The 17759-nt window shown below is 46.3% G+C and overlaps 1 protein-coding gene across 10 annotated transcripts in view; it reads right to left on the reverse strand.

Annotated features, from left to right (window-relative positions):
• The window catches only part of LOC142777415 (uncharacterized), a 498660-nt gene that overhangs the window by 90286 nt on the left and 390615 nt on the right, over nt 1–17759 (reverse strand). For all 10 annotated transcript variants that reach the window (XM_075881769.1, XM_075881776.1, XM_075881775.1 and 7 more), the window contains one exon: nt 8237–8297. In XM_075881769.1, coding sequence (XP_075737884.1) covers nt 8237–8297 — 61 coding nt within the window. The remainder of the gene's footprint in view (nt 1–8236; nt 8298–17759) is intronic.

Here is a 17759-nt window from a genome sequence, read left to right on the forward strand (position 1 = left end):
GACGTTAGTCTTGAGGACGCTAAATAAAACCTTGTTAATCAACCCTTACTAATATGATAACAATTGGTATCTACTGATTAGGATTATGTTTAATAGCTCCATACTAATCATGACTTCACTAATTATGATCGAGATAATTGCCTTTTAATTGAAGCCTTATTAATGAAGACAATAGAGCTCGGCGTTGTGGTCGTTAAGCCTCAGCCAATAAATACAATCAAAAGTAAGACATAGCAGATGCGGTCTTCATTTCAAAGCTGACCACTCATATCAGTAGACAACCAACTTAAAAAGCTGCAAGAAGCTAAATTATCACAAGCTTCTCTATGGATCCAGCCTTGCTCAAGCAGTGTAAGCTAACCAAATTATTTTATATGCAATGATGCTGCCGCTTAGCGTTCACCGCATCAAACACTTGACAGTGACACCGTAACCATCACAGTCACGAGTTTGACTCGCCCCACCGCGGTGATCTCGTGGCTCAGGTACTCGGCTGCTGATCCGCAGGTCGCGAGATCGAATTCCGGCTGCGGTGGCTGCATTTTCGATGGAGGCAAAAATGCTGAGGCCCGTGTGCTTAGATTTGGGTGCACGTTAAAGAACCCCAGGTGGTCGAAATTCCCGGTGCCCTCCATTACTGCGTCTCTCATAATCATATGGTGGTTTTGGGATGTTAAACCCTACATATCAATCCATCAAAGAGTTCAACGCGGGCCTTCTAAGAATCAATGAGTTTGTATCCGAGTTGACTCGTCAATCAGTTTGATTCACAGATGCCCGTGGTGAAAATCCGGTACGCCCACCACGTTTGCTTTTGCCGAGAAGAAGTACTCACGTCAAGGGGCATGATTAATCTATCAGCTTTTTCGTGCAGACTATGGAACATACACTGAGAAGTAAAAGTGGTATCACCATGTAGCTACAATGTCTCGCATTCAATTTCAACGTGCTCATGAGGTATCCAATCAAAGCCGCGTTGCCGACACAATGCGAGTGCCCCTGGTGACCACCTGCCCTTATATTTATCTGCAATACTTCATAAAGCAAAACAAGCAGCACAAGAGTGCTGCATGTGTACCCTTGCTGCCTTCGAGTGTGTAAATTTCCACGCTGCAAATAGAACAAAAGAATTTGTCTGAAAGAGGAGATACACCCATGAACACGCCTGTGGGAGGCGTGCATTGAGATGAATGAATAAATGAAAAACTTTATTTAACGTCCCCCAGTTTTTACCGGGCGAGGTGGAGAAGAGGGGATTCACCCCTTTCCCTTCCCACTCTTCGTGGATTATGATGGCAGTGCCTCAGGTGCCCGCTCAAAGTCCTTGGACCCGGGCGGCATCTTCAGATTGCTGGATGGCCCTAAGCTGGTCGACCAGCTCGTCGCTGGCGAGGGCTGCCTTCCAGGGGCAGCGCAGCTGACGCCGCTGATCGGCAACAGTGACCGCAGTCGTGGTGGAGGCCGGCCCCTGCCCTCACGTGGTAATAGCAGCAGCAATTGGCCTCGGAGTTCGTCCCTGCCTAACATACGTCGCAAAGGAAGCAGTGGCAGTGACGCCAACTTTTCCAGCACACTACCAAAGCATGTGCCACAGTGTGGCCCTTTCCCCACATGCTTTACATGCATCCGTCGGGTATAGGTAAGGATAACACAGGCGTAGGATCACCGGGCTGGGGTACGTATTTGTTTGTAATAACCTCAGAGTTACGGACTGTCTTTTGTCCAGCTTGTTGTGTGGTGGTGGGTGTTTGCATCTGTTTATGTTGTGTAATGTCGTTGAATGTGGTCAGTCAATCACCCCACGACCATTCCAGTTGTTGTTGTGTGGATAGTTCCATCATCCCGCTCTCGAAGGTGAAGGCAGCCACCGAATCGGCCGCGGCTCGGTGAGTAAGATCTTAAGCTGCGGTGTGGGCCACCTGGCTACCTGCAACGGGACACTGGTGTGAGCCGGGGTCCACAAAAGGAATACATTCACATTTTCAGTTTTGAGATACGAGGACGACGACGCCGAGGCCATCGCTCCTCGAAGCTCACCGCCGTCCTTGTTGCCATTACTTGATTGTAATATCTGGGCCGCCAGACATGAAATGCGACCGTGCGCGAAGCCACGGACGGCAGCTTGCGAGTCGCTGATCACGACTGGAGCCTCCAGTGCTGCGACCAGTGCAAGAGCAATCGCCGCCTCTTCGGCCGCCTCTGTGTGCCCCGTATGCACTGTGGAGCTCGGGATGCATTTGGCTGTGCGATTCACAACGGCGATAACGTGAGTATGCCTTCCCTCTGGGTATCCCGCGGCGTCCACGTACACCACTTCATCGCTGTTGCCACACATTCTTAGAAGGTCACTCGCTCTTTTGTTGCGGCACCCGACGTGGTGTGTCGGATGCATGTTCCTGCGTAGCGATGGGTCGATGAGATGGTCGCGGACCGTAATAGGAACCATCGTCTTCTCCCCGCATTGCTTGTGGTATGTTATGCCTAGAGATTCAAGGATGCGCCTGCCTGTCTTGGACTTGGACAATCACTCGTATTGTGCAATGATGTGTGCCTCGATCAGTTCGTCCAGGGTGTTGTGCAGGCCCAGCTTGCAAAAAAAAGCGTGACAAACATGCTGACGTTGCTGCAGCACTGCAAAAATGTAGACAGAGTGGCGTTGCTGATGTGTTCGCGCCCGGTGTTTCTTTGATAACCACCGCAAATGCCACATATGCGTTTCCAATGCCACGCGCGTTCTTGCCAAGGTGTATGTAAACTAGTAGCATAAATTTTATAGAAACCGATGAATCCAGGAGTCGGCGGCTCAGTGCCACCATCACTATTTACGTGAGGAGAGGACAACAGCAAACAAAAAATAAAAACAAAATATGACGTCACAACCGGAAGTGGTAGCGAAGTCCCGCATTTGCCCTATATGGTGCGAAATTGAATTTTTTAATTTCTAACCTTTTAGGTGCCGTTCCTAATACGTGATTTTATTGTGCCTTGTGGCTCACTTATTGCATGTGGGGAGAAAAGAAACCAAAGAACTAAAAATTCAGGATGCAAAGTTGTTTTATTAGCCGAATGACGTACTTACAATATGCACAAAAACTTTGCCGACAAATTCTAAGACAACTGTTCCCGAGAACAACAGCATAATAGTTAGTAAACTGACGTTACCCAATCGTCGAAAACCACTGCAGTGAGACAGCAGCTTTCAAAATATAGCATTTGCAGCCCTAGAGTACAACATCTTGTTGCTTAGCATGTCGTGTTAACCATCATTAAAGGAGAGGGCATGCCAGCCGTGCGCCAGGGAAAGCAGTAGGCAGTCACAGGAGCGACTATCGACTGTTATGACTGTCGCCCTTATAGAAGTTCTTTCGAAGACTGAAAACTAGACGAAATGTTTTAGACGCATACCAAGCAAGGATGTGCTATCGAGACGGGCTGATTTTCTCTCTGTCTATCGAGGAGACTATCAGGAACGGTTGGGCGCTATGAAAACGCACGAGACAGGAAAGCCTATATTCACCTCGACTCCACATTAAGTACAAAGGCTTTCCAGGCCAAACAGGAGGCATGTGGGCAATTTTTGAAGCCATCGTAGATTTGGAGAGACCTGAAGCAGCATGGTATTTGCTGTATGGGCTGGAAGCTAAAACCCAAACCGGTTGTAGCTTCACCTTTCGAGGAGAAGCGATGTCTCGGGAATCGGCAGAAGCAATGACTTCTAGCAAACGAGATATTAGTCTGCCTCTCCTATTTTCCCCTTTTTCCATAGCATTGACTAAATAGAGGGGCATGTTTGATTATAAGCTGTCAAGCCACTACATTTTCCTACCCGAACACAGACAGGCAAATTTGGCACGTGTACTGGGAGCCGAGCTTTTAGAACACCACCATACTCTCTGAGTGAATTCTCAGAACTCCGGTCATCTAGGATCATCGGACGTGCGCAAAGTGTTGGTCACGAGTGCAAAACATGATGTGGTGCGTTCGTGACCATATTTGGGCATCGTTTAGACGGTGCCCCTTCCACGTGCATTGTCTGGTGTCTTTCCCTGTCTTCGTGGGTGGAGAACCTAGACTATCGAGTGCCTTATTGACAGAAGCCACAAACAATTCACCCAGGGTTGTCAACGCAGCACTATATAAGCGGAAGACCTTTTGTATATTTTCAGTTCTTCAGTTCAGTTCTGTATTTTTTCAGCGAGCTTCATCCAGAGCGAGGCCTTCAGCCGGAGTCCTCGAGCTTGAGTTCCCCGAGCTCATTTCTGAGCTCCTCAGCCACGTAAATAAATTGTTGTCATTAGTACGAGTGTCTCGTCTAACTTATTCGACGATGATTCCTACAGCGGGGGCCCGCTACCAAAACCGTGGCCCGCAGGACCCAGAGTCCAACACTACGACTTCATTTAGCTAGTTCTGCTCTCAATTGTCACACCAGTAAACACCACATCAAAAATAAGTAAACTACTGAAGGTACGCACAAAACCACCACAGAAAAGTGAGCAATGCCTCGTTGACCTGGCCATGCACTGAACCTAGCTGAACCAAAAAACATGCCGAACTAAATGCAAGCAGCGTAAGCTTTGGTAGAAAATTGTGTGGATATGCCCCCTCTCTCACCCCACCACCCAAATTATGGCACTCTACAAAAAATTGAAGCAATCAAACTCTTAGCCAGGTGTGAGATACACCGTAAAGTAGGTTTATAGTTAATTCTGACATATATAAAGTAATGACTATTTGAAGAAAACATGTATCGAGTTTTTAGTTTTAATTGTTTGTCTCCTTGTCACCTAGTCGTGCTTCAATCGTCAGCGGACGTTGATGCCTGTGGCAGTAGGTTTCCGAAACGTTTTGTTCCAAGTTTCGTGACTCATGCAATTTGACCACGTTATTGCAGTCATTTTTATCAATGCTACTATCACGCGCTCCACACTGTCTTCATGCCGTTGCTGCCAGAAAGCAAGTTCGGAACAAACTCCTCAGCTGGAGAAGCTCAGGTCATCCTGCAGAGCACCCCTGGTCTCATCGCCTTCATTGCAGACTAGACAAGGAGCACAGCGAAGAGGCGCGTACACGGAACATATGACATCAGCCGTCCACCCGTCCTTCCATCCCCTCCCCCCTCGCATGGCGAAGGGGTAATCGAGTGACCGAAACCGTCGGTATGCCTGCTCATCAGAGTGTCAGGATCACAGTACAAAGGCCACTGTGGATAGCTCTTTGTCCCTCCGTCGAGATCTGACCCATCAAAAACTGTGGAAAATGCGTCCCCATAGAGCTCGTCTGAAAGGGTGCGACATAAAGTTATGCACAGTGTAATGAAGGATACTAAGAATTTTTCTCGTATCCAGTTTTCACGATTGTTTTGCTTGTAATGTCTACCCGTTTGCCAATAAGCCACGAACATTAATTTAGAATCACAAATTTCATATAAACACCTCGGCGTGTACATAACAGCAAACCTCAACCGGTCTACTCATATCGCGCACCTAATTAACAAAGCTGGTCGCATGTTAGGTTACCTTCGTCAAAATTTTCATCATGTTGCTCTTTCCTCGAAACTCCTCCTTTATCAAACACTAATTCGATAAAAACTGGAATATGCTACACTGGTCTGTGATCCCACCCAAGCTAACTTAATTTTTGCTCTTGAATGGTTCAGAATAACTCCGCACGTTTCATTCACTCTAATTACAGCCGTACCACCAGTATAACTTCTATGAAATCAGACCTTTTCCTCCCGTCATTATCGTCGCACAGAAAAGTGTCACGCATTGCCTTGTTCCATAAAATGTATCATCACCCCGCACTATGCAATCGCCTTATCCCTGAGTCATCTCATGCATGTATCTCGTCGAACAGACCATGGTCATAAAGTCGGACTTACTTCATGTGATACTGAGCACTTTTATTATTCATTTCTGCCACGAACCTCTCATGATAGGAACGGCCTTCACGCGGACGTTGTGAACACTTTTCATCATGAACAGTTCCGTAATCCGTAGCTAATTTTGCATACTCAGGCTTTACCTAAACTCACTGTGAATTTACATTTCGCCCCTTTGTTTCATGCGCGTTTTATTTTACTGTTTTGTTTTATAATCTTTTTTATTTCCTTTTTCTTTTTCTTGCTTTTTTGTGTGAAAGTGTTGCTACTATTCCCTCTCTGTATTGCCTCTGGCCCTGAGAGGTATAATAAAATGAAATAATTATGAAAATGAAAATATGTCGGTTATTATATGTTTTATTTTTTTCCTCATGCTAACAGCAAACATTGAGATATTTGTTAAATTGTTTGCTTACATTTAGCAAAAATTATCAGTCAAGTAGAGGACTTTTTGCTGATTTCCAACAGAGATTCCGGCTGCTGATTGTAAAGGCCTCTGTTGAAGCCTTTTGATGTATTTTGCTGTATCCATATCAATATGTGCATCAATGTAAGTATGGTTCACCTGTTTATTTTATAGTATCATCTCAATTTTTTTTATTTGAGCTTTACTCATGTAGCGAGAAGCGTAATTGATTATTCACTTCTTTGATTTTTGTGTCACCCGTCGCAAGTGCGTGCTTAAAGGCTGTTTGGAAAGGATGTGAAACGTTGTAGCTTTTGGGTTTTCTTCGCAGGTAGTAGGTCTCTGTTTCTTGTTACTTTGTCAACTGATCCATGACTTTCACGAGCGACAGTGCAATAGTAAATTTTAACAGAAAATGTGACCTGGCATTTCTCGAAGTTGGCTGAGTACTCTCTGTCTGTTGTGTCTTGGGCCTTGCGTGGCTCGTTTGTGGTGCTTCCTAGCCATGGCTCAGGTCCAGAAGTGGGGTTCCACGACAACAAAGTCACGGGAGTAGGTCTACAGTCTCTGCAGAGTGCTTCGATGCTGAATTCCCTTTGAGACCTCCTGTGGCGGTGGATGGGTTGTTTGATTGGCCTTCCTAACTTGGCGCCGCTTGGACGCATGAGACGATTGCGGCTAAGCCTACCCTGATTTGTCTCAGGTCAGAGCTCCTAGAGGTGCACCAAAAGCAGCGACAACATGAAAATCATACTTCGAATTCTTTAGCGCAATCAGCTCACCTTGTCAAAAACCCTTCAGACACGCCTGACCGACTTATGGCCTCGAAGGGCTGTATCAGTCGAAGCGGCTTAGAAAGGCTGGTCATCTCTGTGCTGCTTTGATCATCGAGATCCACCGGAAAATGAGTCAAGCTTCTTATATCCCTCGTTATGTATGCAGAACACACCTATGAGTCAACACTGCACTTGGCTACACAGTTTCTCTACACTAAAGACACCACTATATTGCACAGTGCTGTGTGTATAATCGCATTGTGCGCTGTGTTGTATTTTTCCCTCATCGTGCAGCGAACTGGACGTGCCTCCTCTCTCTATTCTGGGTTGGGAAGGAGGTGGTGTTTGACTTTCCTGTTTTGGGGGCGTAGATGAAGACGACAATTTAATTGTACTGTCTCGGACTCAATTATTATCTGCTGCAGGGAATCTTGGGAAGACCAGGGCTTAAAACGCGAGCATCGTGATGCTCCAGATGAACTAACAGAAGCTTCCATCAAGCTTCTACTGAGTACTTTCATGAAGTTCCCTTAATGTAGAAGATACCAACTTCACTCACGTATGCAGATAAACGTTCCTGTTATCAGCTTCAGCTACTCTGCTTGTCTTCTCCGTGAGACTTGGCTGCTTCCAGTCCTATGGGCAGACCCCCAACTACATCGCCATGTTTGTGCACTCAGTCTTTTTAGACAGCTCAGCTCTGTGTTATTCTAAAGTTACCGTAGCATGCACGTAATTATAGTCACAGCGGTTAATGAGGAAGGGCTTCACAGCCTGTCCGGGATAGTAACAATTTAGGTACCAAAAGCTGCTGCATTTACACCGTTATTATAAAAATAAAAAATATGAACCAGCTTGGGATGTAAAAACAGCACAAAAAACATAGACAAGGACAGAGTTGCGCGGTTTCATCTTTTCCTCTGTCTTTGTCTATATTTTTTGCGCTGTTTTTGTATCCCAAGCATGAACCACCAACTAACCCTACTTTCGCTATTAATACGGACCAGGTTATCAAGCACTAGAGATTTGTTAATTGTTTTCCAGATTTTTTAACAATTTGGACATTTTTTCCCAGTCCCTTCAACTCCCAATGTACAAGCCTTTACTGCAGCTGTTCCTTTAGCTCCTTGAACAAACACAAAAAACTGGCGGCGCCAATCAGACACCTACCGCAAACCGGACCAGAATGTTGGCTCCTGCTCCCTCTCCGAATCCCACTACCAGGTTGATCCTGAAAAAAGAACAAATCGCATTGTATAATTTCCAGTCTTTCATCATCTATAGAAAAACATGTTTCGTCAGTGCAAGTGCGTTGAAATATGCTTTCTGCGACGCATTGTAGCCAAGAAAAAGAATGTGCTAAGCACGCTGCCAAACTGCAAGCAGCGTGCGAGATCAATCTAGAGTCGACGCTTTGCGTTTCATTCACTGCTGCTTCTTCGTTCTGTGGATGTAGGTTTGCTAACGGCTTACCCTATAAAGGAACTGGGAAGGGACGTGACATATTCCACTGCCGTCTCGCTCAAAGACAGCACGGCCAGATTCGTCGACTCTCCAACATGGGGCAGAGATGACACTCGAAGCAGGTCACCAAAAAACACAGGTTTATTTACCCAAGATACAGTGCAGTGCGACAGCCACGGGCTCGCGGGCCAGCAGGGAACTCCTGAAGACAGACCGAGTGTATGCTTGCCAGCGGGCACTAGGGATATCACACAATGAGTAACAGCCAAGCGCACGTACGAGAAGCCGCATGCTAAAGCAGCGTGTCTACATATCGTACAGGCCTGTGTGAATCTGTCCGGTGGCAGGCGCGTGCCGTGTGAAAGAAAGTTAGTGGAGGAGGGCACGGGCGACCAAAGGAGATTGGCAGAACACCATAACCTGTGATTTGAAAGATATGTAGAGTTTAACATCCCAAAACCACCATATGATTAGGAGACACGTCGTAGTGGAGGGCTCCGAAAATTTCGAACACCAGGGGTTTTTAACGTGCACCCAAATCTGAACACACGGGCCTATACAGCAGCCTTGACGCATGGTAGCGTGACGTAAGAAGAAGGCGTTTGTCCGGGCAAGTTTAAACACGCGTCCCGTGCACGAAAACGAACACACAGCTCGCAGCAGACAATAGGGCCTGGCAGCGAAATCTTGTGCCCATGTTCCAGCTGCTCGAGCAAACTGGGGGAACGAGGCGCCAAAGGAGAGTGCATTCGATTACCACATTCCCCCATCCTAATGACCAAGGCCAGTCTGTGAAAGAGGCTGTCCGAGGCCAAACAACAAGGCCGCCTGAATCACAAGGGGGCTGGCCAACAGGGCGAAGTCCAGCAGAAAAGTGTTGTCTCCACAAAGGCCAAGACGCAAGAAGGGTGCTGTAAAATGCGGAGAGGTGAGGTAGTCGCTTCCCTTGACATGAGTTCATGGTCAGGCAAAGTCACTCAACAGCTTCACCAAAAGTTCCTCCACAGCAGGAATGACTCGCTGCCAGAAAGGAAGTCAGCTACCCAGGAGAAACAATGCCATGCCGCACAACAGGGGCAGACAGCTCGCTTGACGTTCACTGGACTAAATAAATTGTAGCCGAGAACGTGCGAAGCATGGCTGCGGAGGCATGGCTGCAAAATGCATGCAGTAGCCGACTACGGAAAGTCGTTTGGACGATGGCTGGCATGAACAGCAGGTAGCCATGAACGGGAGCCAGAGCGATCACGCTCAAGCTTAGACCAAAGCTTGAGCACAGTGGGCGAACGAGCCGACGAAAGTTGCTGTCGAGGCAGCCCGGTGGGTTGGTCTGGAAGGTGGTGTCAGCAGGCAGAAGGCGGGACACCAGGCCACAGTCGAGAGTACAAGTGAATGGCAGGCCACCAGTCAGGAACAGGCTCGCGGCACGGTAGAGTCATGCACCAGGAGATAACTGGGCGATGAAGAAGCAGGCAGCAATACTCCCGGCATAGTTAGCATGCCAGAAACATTGCATACCTGCTAGTGATACCCAACAAAGGGGGCGCTTGCAGGGTAAGGCATGGACAACATATCGAGGATTTTCAATGGCGAAGCCCTTTAATGTCTAACCTTTTGACTAGTCACGTGTAACTGAGAGAAGAGATGAGAAAGAAAAGAAGGCGAAAGAAATGAATGGCCACTTCTCGTTTCATTTCATAGATAGCATTACTCTGCCGCTACTCTTTGATTGGCTGCTGTGCCTGCTTGGCCAACAAGTGCCTCTCTCAGTCTCGAGGATAGTCACCGTACATGGCGGATCATTGAAGGGCCATGGACGGAGCAGAGCGGTGGGCGCGTTGAAGACGCTTGCGCTTGGCTTTCTTGCCTCACGTGTCGTCGTAGTTACCCGCGCGCCATCTGCATTCTCGAATGTGATCGGATGCATGGATGCATGCATGGATGGACGGACACACGAACGGATGAACGAATGAATGCTTCGCCCCACTTATCATCATTCGCTCTGTGAATATACTGTGATTTTTTTCGTCCAAGTGGGCCTTCTACCACTTCTAGTGTTCGCACCCAATAAAGTCCAGTTACCTGCCAGTGAGAGAAAGGTTGCTTAATTGCGTTTCCGCAGGTTACACCGGTGGCATGACTTGGACACAGCCTTCCTGAGGCATGGTGACATCCTCTTTTCCTCCTAAGTCATTGCTGTGGGCAACGATACTTTGAGGTCGAAGACGCTTAACTGGATCGTTGACTTGCCTCCCTTGAGAGGCAGCCAGCTTGTGCACCAGAGGCAAATCTTTGGGCTGCAATTGGTAAGGGCCCAACCACTTGGCCGACAGGAAGGCTGAGATGCCTTAGGTGGTGTCACTCAAGACGTGATTGCGTCTGAGAATGGGATTGCCGACATCGTAGTGCCTGTCTCTGTGTGCCCGGTCGTACTGAGCCTTTTTTTTATCGTGCTTTTGCCAGGTTCGAACGCGCCAGGTCGAGGGCTGCGTGCATCCGTGAGCGCAGTTCAGCCAGATGGGCCGGCTTTCCTGATGCACGCCCCGCTGCCATCCCACAGAAAGCTGTCCATTGGGTGAGGCAGCTCTCTTGAAGTTAACGAAAATGGGCTTGTAACCGGTTGATCAGTTCACCGTGGACCACAAGGAGAAGCTTATCTTGTTAAGACAGGTATCCCGATTTCTGTGTTACTGCGCAAAGGCTGTAAGCAAGGCCTTCAGGTTCTGGCTTAACCGTTCAGTCAGGTTAGCCTCTGCGTTATACGTAGTTGTTTTGCAGTGCTTGATCCCAAAGGCAGCACACGCATCCACGAACACCTAAACCATGAAAATAGGATGCATTGTCTGTGATCAACTCCGCCGGAAAGCCAAAGCGGAGAAAGACCTCGGTCAATGTCACTGGTCCCAATAATTAGGGTCACAATTGCAGGGCTAATTTGAAGGGCTGACGTATCGGATCCCCGAACTGCACCACGAAAGCAAGAACAATTTCTATTTGGTCCTTTTTGGCACGCTGCCGAATGCCAGCTGTGGTTTAAAGAACGAGACGGAGTTGAGAGTTGATAACAAAACAAAAATATATTCCCGAATATGGCAGATAAAGGAGCACATAAATATACACTCTCAGCAATAATTCAATACAATACCTCACCAACAACAGATACTAAAAACAATGTGCTATACAACACAAAAGGATATACTCATAGCAGTGGGCACAAACAACACATGCTACAATGCAATATCATGCATTAACAAACCAAAATACTATAGACTAAAGTGTTCATCAGAAGAATTCAGTCCTCAGTTCTTGGAACAAAGCTTGAATACTTCTCTCCAAGAAAACACTCACTCAAAGTCCAGCACTGGTTGTCGCCCCACTAAAGTTTCTCTCCCAGAAGCTGCCACGACGACAAATGTCCGCACTTTATTAACAAAACTTCTTCGCCGGTAACACGTCGGCCACTCATGTGCTGCGACCGCAGAACACGTCTTCGCCCACGGGCAGTACACACACACTCTTCTACTGCTTGTAACACAAGCTTTCACATGCAGGTGAACATCTTCATCTGCTTTGTCACTAAAGACACAAGCCTTCGCCTGATGGTGTAAAAACTTTAATTTTTTCTGCTTGGTCACTGTAGAACAAGCACTTCGCCTGCCGGCGGCAAACTCTCCATCTCCTGCTGTGGCTTCCTCCACTGCTGGCTTATATACACTCGCCCTGGGTTCTAGAAGATTCTACTTGGTTTGTTGGTGTGGTGCACAGTCAAAGCTGTGGAAAGGGAAGGACCTCTCTCATGGCGTGGAGCAACTATGCATCATTACGCCCTTTCGAGATTTTTCCACAGGCTGCTCGATGACAGATGCGAGGAGGTGCCTTCGACGGTGGAGAAGGTGAGCGTGCGGCGTCATTTTGATACTTGTTTTTTCTTTACGCCGGCTTCTGTCATGTCTGCCTGGCACCTCAACTTTTAGTAGCGCTTAGAATTTGGAGGCGTGTGCTTTGCCGAGCACTCGTTCGTGACAGTCAACGTGTCCCAGATTGCGCATGCCTTCAAGTTCTGAAGGGGAAACAGCTTGGCCCACTCTGAGAAGTGATCTGTGACTGACAGGAGAAAAACATGGCTTCTCCGGATTCTTTGGAAGGCCCCATAATGTCACAGGCCACGACTCACCAGGGTTATTGGCTGTCGATTGGCTGCATAAGCCCGGGAGGCTTGCTCCTGTGAGGCTTCACGCATTGGCACACGCGGTGTGAGCGGTGACAGTGAAGGGCATCATGCTTCATGCTAGGCCAGGTAGCAGAGCAACGAAACTTTTGAAAAGTCTTTGGGCCACTCGCATGTCCGGCCAACCGTGAGTCATGAAAATAGCCTAGGGTGACTTTCCTTAGACTGTGGGGTATCACCACCTTATAAGACTCCTTGGGAGCTTTTTCAGATAGGGGGTAGCACTGGAGAACACCATCAGCATCAAGCAGGTACGAATCCACTGTGCCCGCCACAATACCAGCCTGCATCCGGCACTCAGTGCCCGGCGGGTTGACCACCACGCTCCCTTTGGGAGCTCCTCATTGAGCTCGTCAACAACTTGCTGACAATGCGGATTGTTTTGTTGTGCCTTCAGTAGGTCCTCTCTGTTGAAGATGGTACCGTCGGGCGTCACAAGGTCTACCAGGTATGCGTCCTCACCCGAGGCTGTCAACTCGAAAGATACTTCACTTTCGGAGTTTGCGTCGTTCGACCTGTTGGATCCAGAGGCCTCGGAGTCTGCAGCAAATAACTTCTGAGGTCCCATGGGCGCCAACAAAACCTGTACAATTAATAGGCCTTTAGTGGATCTTGAACTGTTTCTATGGTTTACACATAGTCTGTGGCACCAAGTTCAATTTTAGGTACTTGTACCTTACTGTAACAGATTGTTTGAAGGCTGCAATGACAAAAATGGTGTGTTGTGTGTTGTAGTTTATGTATTTCAATGCTTATCCTTCACAAAATGAGTTGTTATAAAAAATATAGCTTGCTACTATCTGTAACAGTTTCTGATCACTCATTTCTCCCATTTCAGACAATGTGGCAACATGCGAGACCCTAGAAAACTTGTTGTCCAGGCCACCAGGGTCACCTCGACCACTACACCACATTGGAGTATTTCTTGCCGGCCTCCAGCAGCACATGCAGAAAAATAATGTGAAAAAGCCCCTTGAACACACTGCCCTGCTATATAGAGTGGCAACCCTCGAAAAGGAACTTGCAGAACTTTGGCCCAATGCAAGTCTTGGATACGAAGATGCGACTCTATGGGGGCATGTCAAGATCATGGGCAATTCTAAAAAAGTTGCATATTATGCCGGCGTACCCAGTGAGGAGACATTCAAATAGGTTGTCTCCCTCTTCTAAAAGTCTGGCAGTTATGCAGAGACCTTAAGCAATGAATACCAAGGGCTGCTTGTTTTGGTGATGCTGCGTCTCGACATACATCTCTGTTTCTTGGCAGACCTCTTCAAATTAACAAGAAATCTTGCTTCCAAAATATTAGAGTGCATTCTCACAACAATGGTGACTTGGTTGAAAGGACTTTTTATGTGGCCAGACGACGAGACATTTTATGCCTGGCAGTCGAAGGCACTTTGGTGCAGACAATTACACCGTGTCCGTGAGATTATTGACAGCACTGAGAGTCATCTCGAAGAAGAAATTGCTTCAATCACATAAAGCACTGTGTGGTCATCAAACAAGAACTTGAACACTGTGAAAGCGCTCGTGGGAATCACACCATATGGACTGATTTCCTATAGTTATGAGTGTTAGGGTGGCAAAGTCAGCAAGAAAGAGATGGTTCTCCTAACGGACGTCAACAAGAAGCTGCATTATGATGACAAAGTTATGGCAGACAAGAGCTTTAATGTTACCAAAGAGCTGGCAGTACATGGGTAAGACTGGTTGTACGTTCCTGCACGAAGAGGAAGAACCAGTTCTCACAAAGGGAAGTGGCAGAGTCCCATGTCCTGTCACAGATTTCACAAAGACTTTTTGCCAATTCGGCCAAAGCCTCCCATTCATCACAACTGTCGGTGCCTTAATTTTTTGTGGCATACATTGAATACATTGTAAACACAGATACATTGGGTAATATGTGCTGAAGACGCTCCAGCACAGCAGCGAAGCTTCTTCGCAGAGCCTGGGCTAAGCTGTATTTTTTATGCCTTTTGATACCTTCCCGTGCTGGTGCTTTACAATCAGCAAGTCCTTGACCCTCGTAGGCTCCATCTACACATTACACAAAAAACTTACATTAGTGACACTGAAGCCTACACTTGGTCAGTGAACTACCAAAAGAAGCAATAACAAAACTAAATATGCCTATAAGATATACTACAGCCCTCAAGAACACTCACAGCATTTCTGAGGATATATCTGAGAATTATAATGCATTATTCTCTTATGTAACAACCCAACCTACGTACATCTTGTGCAAGCATAAATAGTCGTAGACTTGAAAATGCTCTCTGTCGAATGCACGGGTGACTTCTGGAAATGTAGTGACGTCAGTAGAAGTAGAAGAATTATTCTATCCAAACTCACACGAAATAAATCTAAAGTATATGCATTTACCTACTACTTAAATGCAATTCTCTGTGCTTAAACAGGAAAGCCGAATTATGAAACGGAACTCGATATGAGCACCATTCTGGGAATGTTAGCAATCTTTTCCTTTGATACGACTGTGCAAAAAGAAGTGTGGAGAACAGAAAATATGAAGCACCAAGCGCAAACTTTTGACAAAATTTATTAAGCCACTGAATCTCTTTATTCATCGACGCAGAATAGACTATGTATGAGTGCACAGTACTCACAGGGTGAAACAGGATAATTTATGGTAATCCAACGTCCTTGCTTTAGGTTGCACCGTCTACAGTTCAAGTGATATAAGTGGAACTTCAACCTATATGCATTTATCAGATATTTGTAGAGACTCGATTCATCGTGACATGACGTGCTTACTTCAAGCAATTGTGCATACCAGTCATTATATTGAAAATTTAATGTGTTTGAATCCATAAATACTGCATGTGGGTATATGTATATTGATGCAATATCCATGGCACATGTGTGTACATTGAATAAAACAGAGTCAGAATCTGCAGTCACTAAGCCTACAACTTCTTTGTAGGTGAGAGCCAGTGAAAGAGAACTAACGCACTTGGCACCCAGCTTCACTGGCTATCATTTACCACGAAATTGTCTATTTGGTAACAGCATTTCCAAGCTCTTAACTGTTCTTTTATTAAACGTACATGCATGTGCCGTCTGTACCGCAACAATATATAGCCACGTACATACATGCACAGCTTATTCTGAGTCATTATATGAAACATTTCAAAGACAATAAATTTAGTTATAACATTAATAATATCTACGGGTTTATGTCCCCAAACCACGATATTACTAGATGCCGTAGTGAAGGGCTTCGGAAATTTGGACCATCTAGTGTTCTTTATTCTGCTCTGACATCGCACAGTATGCAGGCCTCTAATGTTTTGCCTTCATTAAAAGGTGACCGCTGCGGCCAGGATCGAACCCATGACCTTTGGGTCAGCAGATGAGCACCCTGGCTAGTGATACACCGAGGTGGAGAAATATTTAAGTTGAAAATGCCTTTTTTGCTTTACATGGTCCTTTTTTGCTTTTTATATTTCCTGTAGAAATGGAGATTTACTTGTATGATTCGCATTTTATAATACAAAATGTCACACACATGTGTGATGTACCACTGAGCACATCATCTGCTTTTCCTTTGGTGACTTTGTTATTGTCACATATGTAAGCATGCATTACGCTGTTAACACTTGCTTTTACTCTTGTTGAGCGCTCTCAGGGTCAGGTGAGAGAACTTTCTCTGTGCTTGAACAAACATTTTTAGGTTCACAGTAATGTGTGAACTGTAAGCACAAACTGCAGTTATTGGCAAAAAACAAATACATCAAAACTTGGGCTGACTCTCTCAAAATTTGTTGGTCCGTTGGCAAAGTTGAGATGTTGTAGACCTCGCAAACCCGGAGAACATCAACTGCTCTGTGTAGATGAGAAATGTGGCCACATGTGTGCGCAATTTTCCTAGTCGGCAAAAGAAGGCGAATTTCGCAATGTGAGTCATACTCAATGCTTCTTCATTTGTTCGAAGCCTTCAAGGGGCTTTGAACAAAATAAAATAGCGAGGACCCTTCTATCGTTAGGGTGCTGAAATTCAATAAGTAATTTGTAAGTAGTCTCGTAATGAGGCTTTTATAAAAGGCCCTGCAGTTTTTTCGGAAGAAAATGAAAACGAAGAAACGTAGCATGGCATAACAAAGCGGCACGCAACCGTTGCATCGATGGAGTGAGCGCACACGTAGAACTTGCGTGCAGCAAATGTGAACGTCACCCTTTAGCGTTTCAATATGAACATTTGCAACACATGCGAAGCTATAAGGAACCTGATGAAATCAGTGATCACATAGCAAAAACATGGCATTCGTTCGTCGCACATCCTCAATGATCGAGTAGTGCTGCGACTACCATGGAAAATTTAGCATAGGATTGCGTGACACGTAAATGCATAAAACGACCATTTGCTTGAGAGCTGCTATATAGCGCTCACAACACCTACATGGCAAAGACTGCAGCTTGCATGCACAGGCTTCACTAGATGCTAAGATATGCTTACGCTTGAGTGCGAATAAACAAAGCAATAGAAATGGAGGCTACGATAACTCACCCAGCTGTGCAGGTGCAGTGCGCCGTGCTGACGCTGTCATCTCTATTTACAAGCACCCAGGACGACTAGAGTTTCATCATCGTTCTCTGTGATGGTGTCACACCTGCTTTGAGAAAGCAGCATTCCAAGCTGCTGGCAATGTCAAATTTGAGCATTTTCCACATATGCTGTTCTGTAGCATAACCATATGCCTCCAGGGATCTATATGATTTCATGGCCTCGGCACTGCCACGGCCAAACCGAACGGCCAAGCTGAATGTTTGGCCATCGCTTCGAATCATTCATTCACACAGAAATGATGAGGGTGTGAGGGTACCGTGTACCGTTGACGTGCTGCTGCTCAATGTATTGCTGGCACCGCTGGCACTTATTTTCAGGAAGAGATCGCACGTATTCCGAGAGCCCCATTTGTGTCTCCTTACAGAAGCCTAGCCAGAAGGATGGCTTTTTGCCAATCAGTACGGAACTTACTC

The sequence above is a fragment of the Rhipicephalus microplus genome, chromosome X (genome assembly GCF_043290135.1).
Source record: "Rhipicephalus microplus isolate Deutch F79 chromosome X, USDA_Rmic, whole genome shotgun sequence".
NCBI lineage: Eukaryota > Metazoa > Arthropoda > Arachnida > Ixodida > Ixodidae > Rhipicephalus > Rhipicephalus microplus.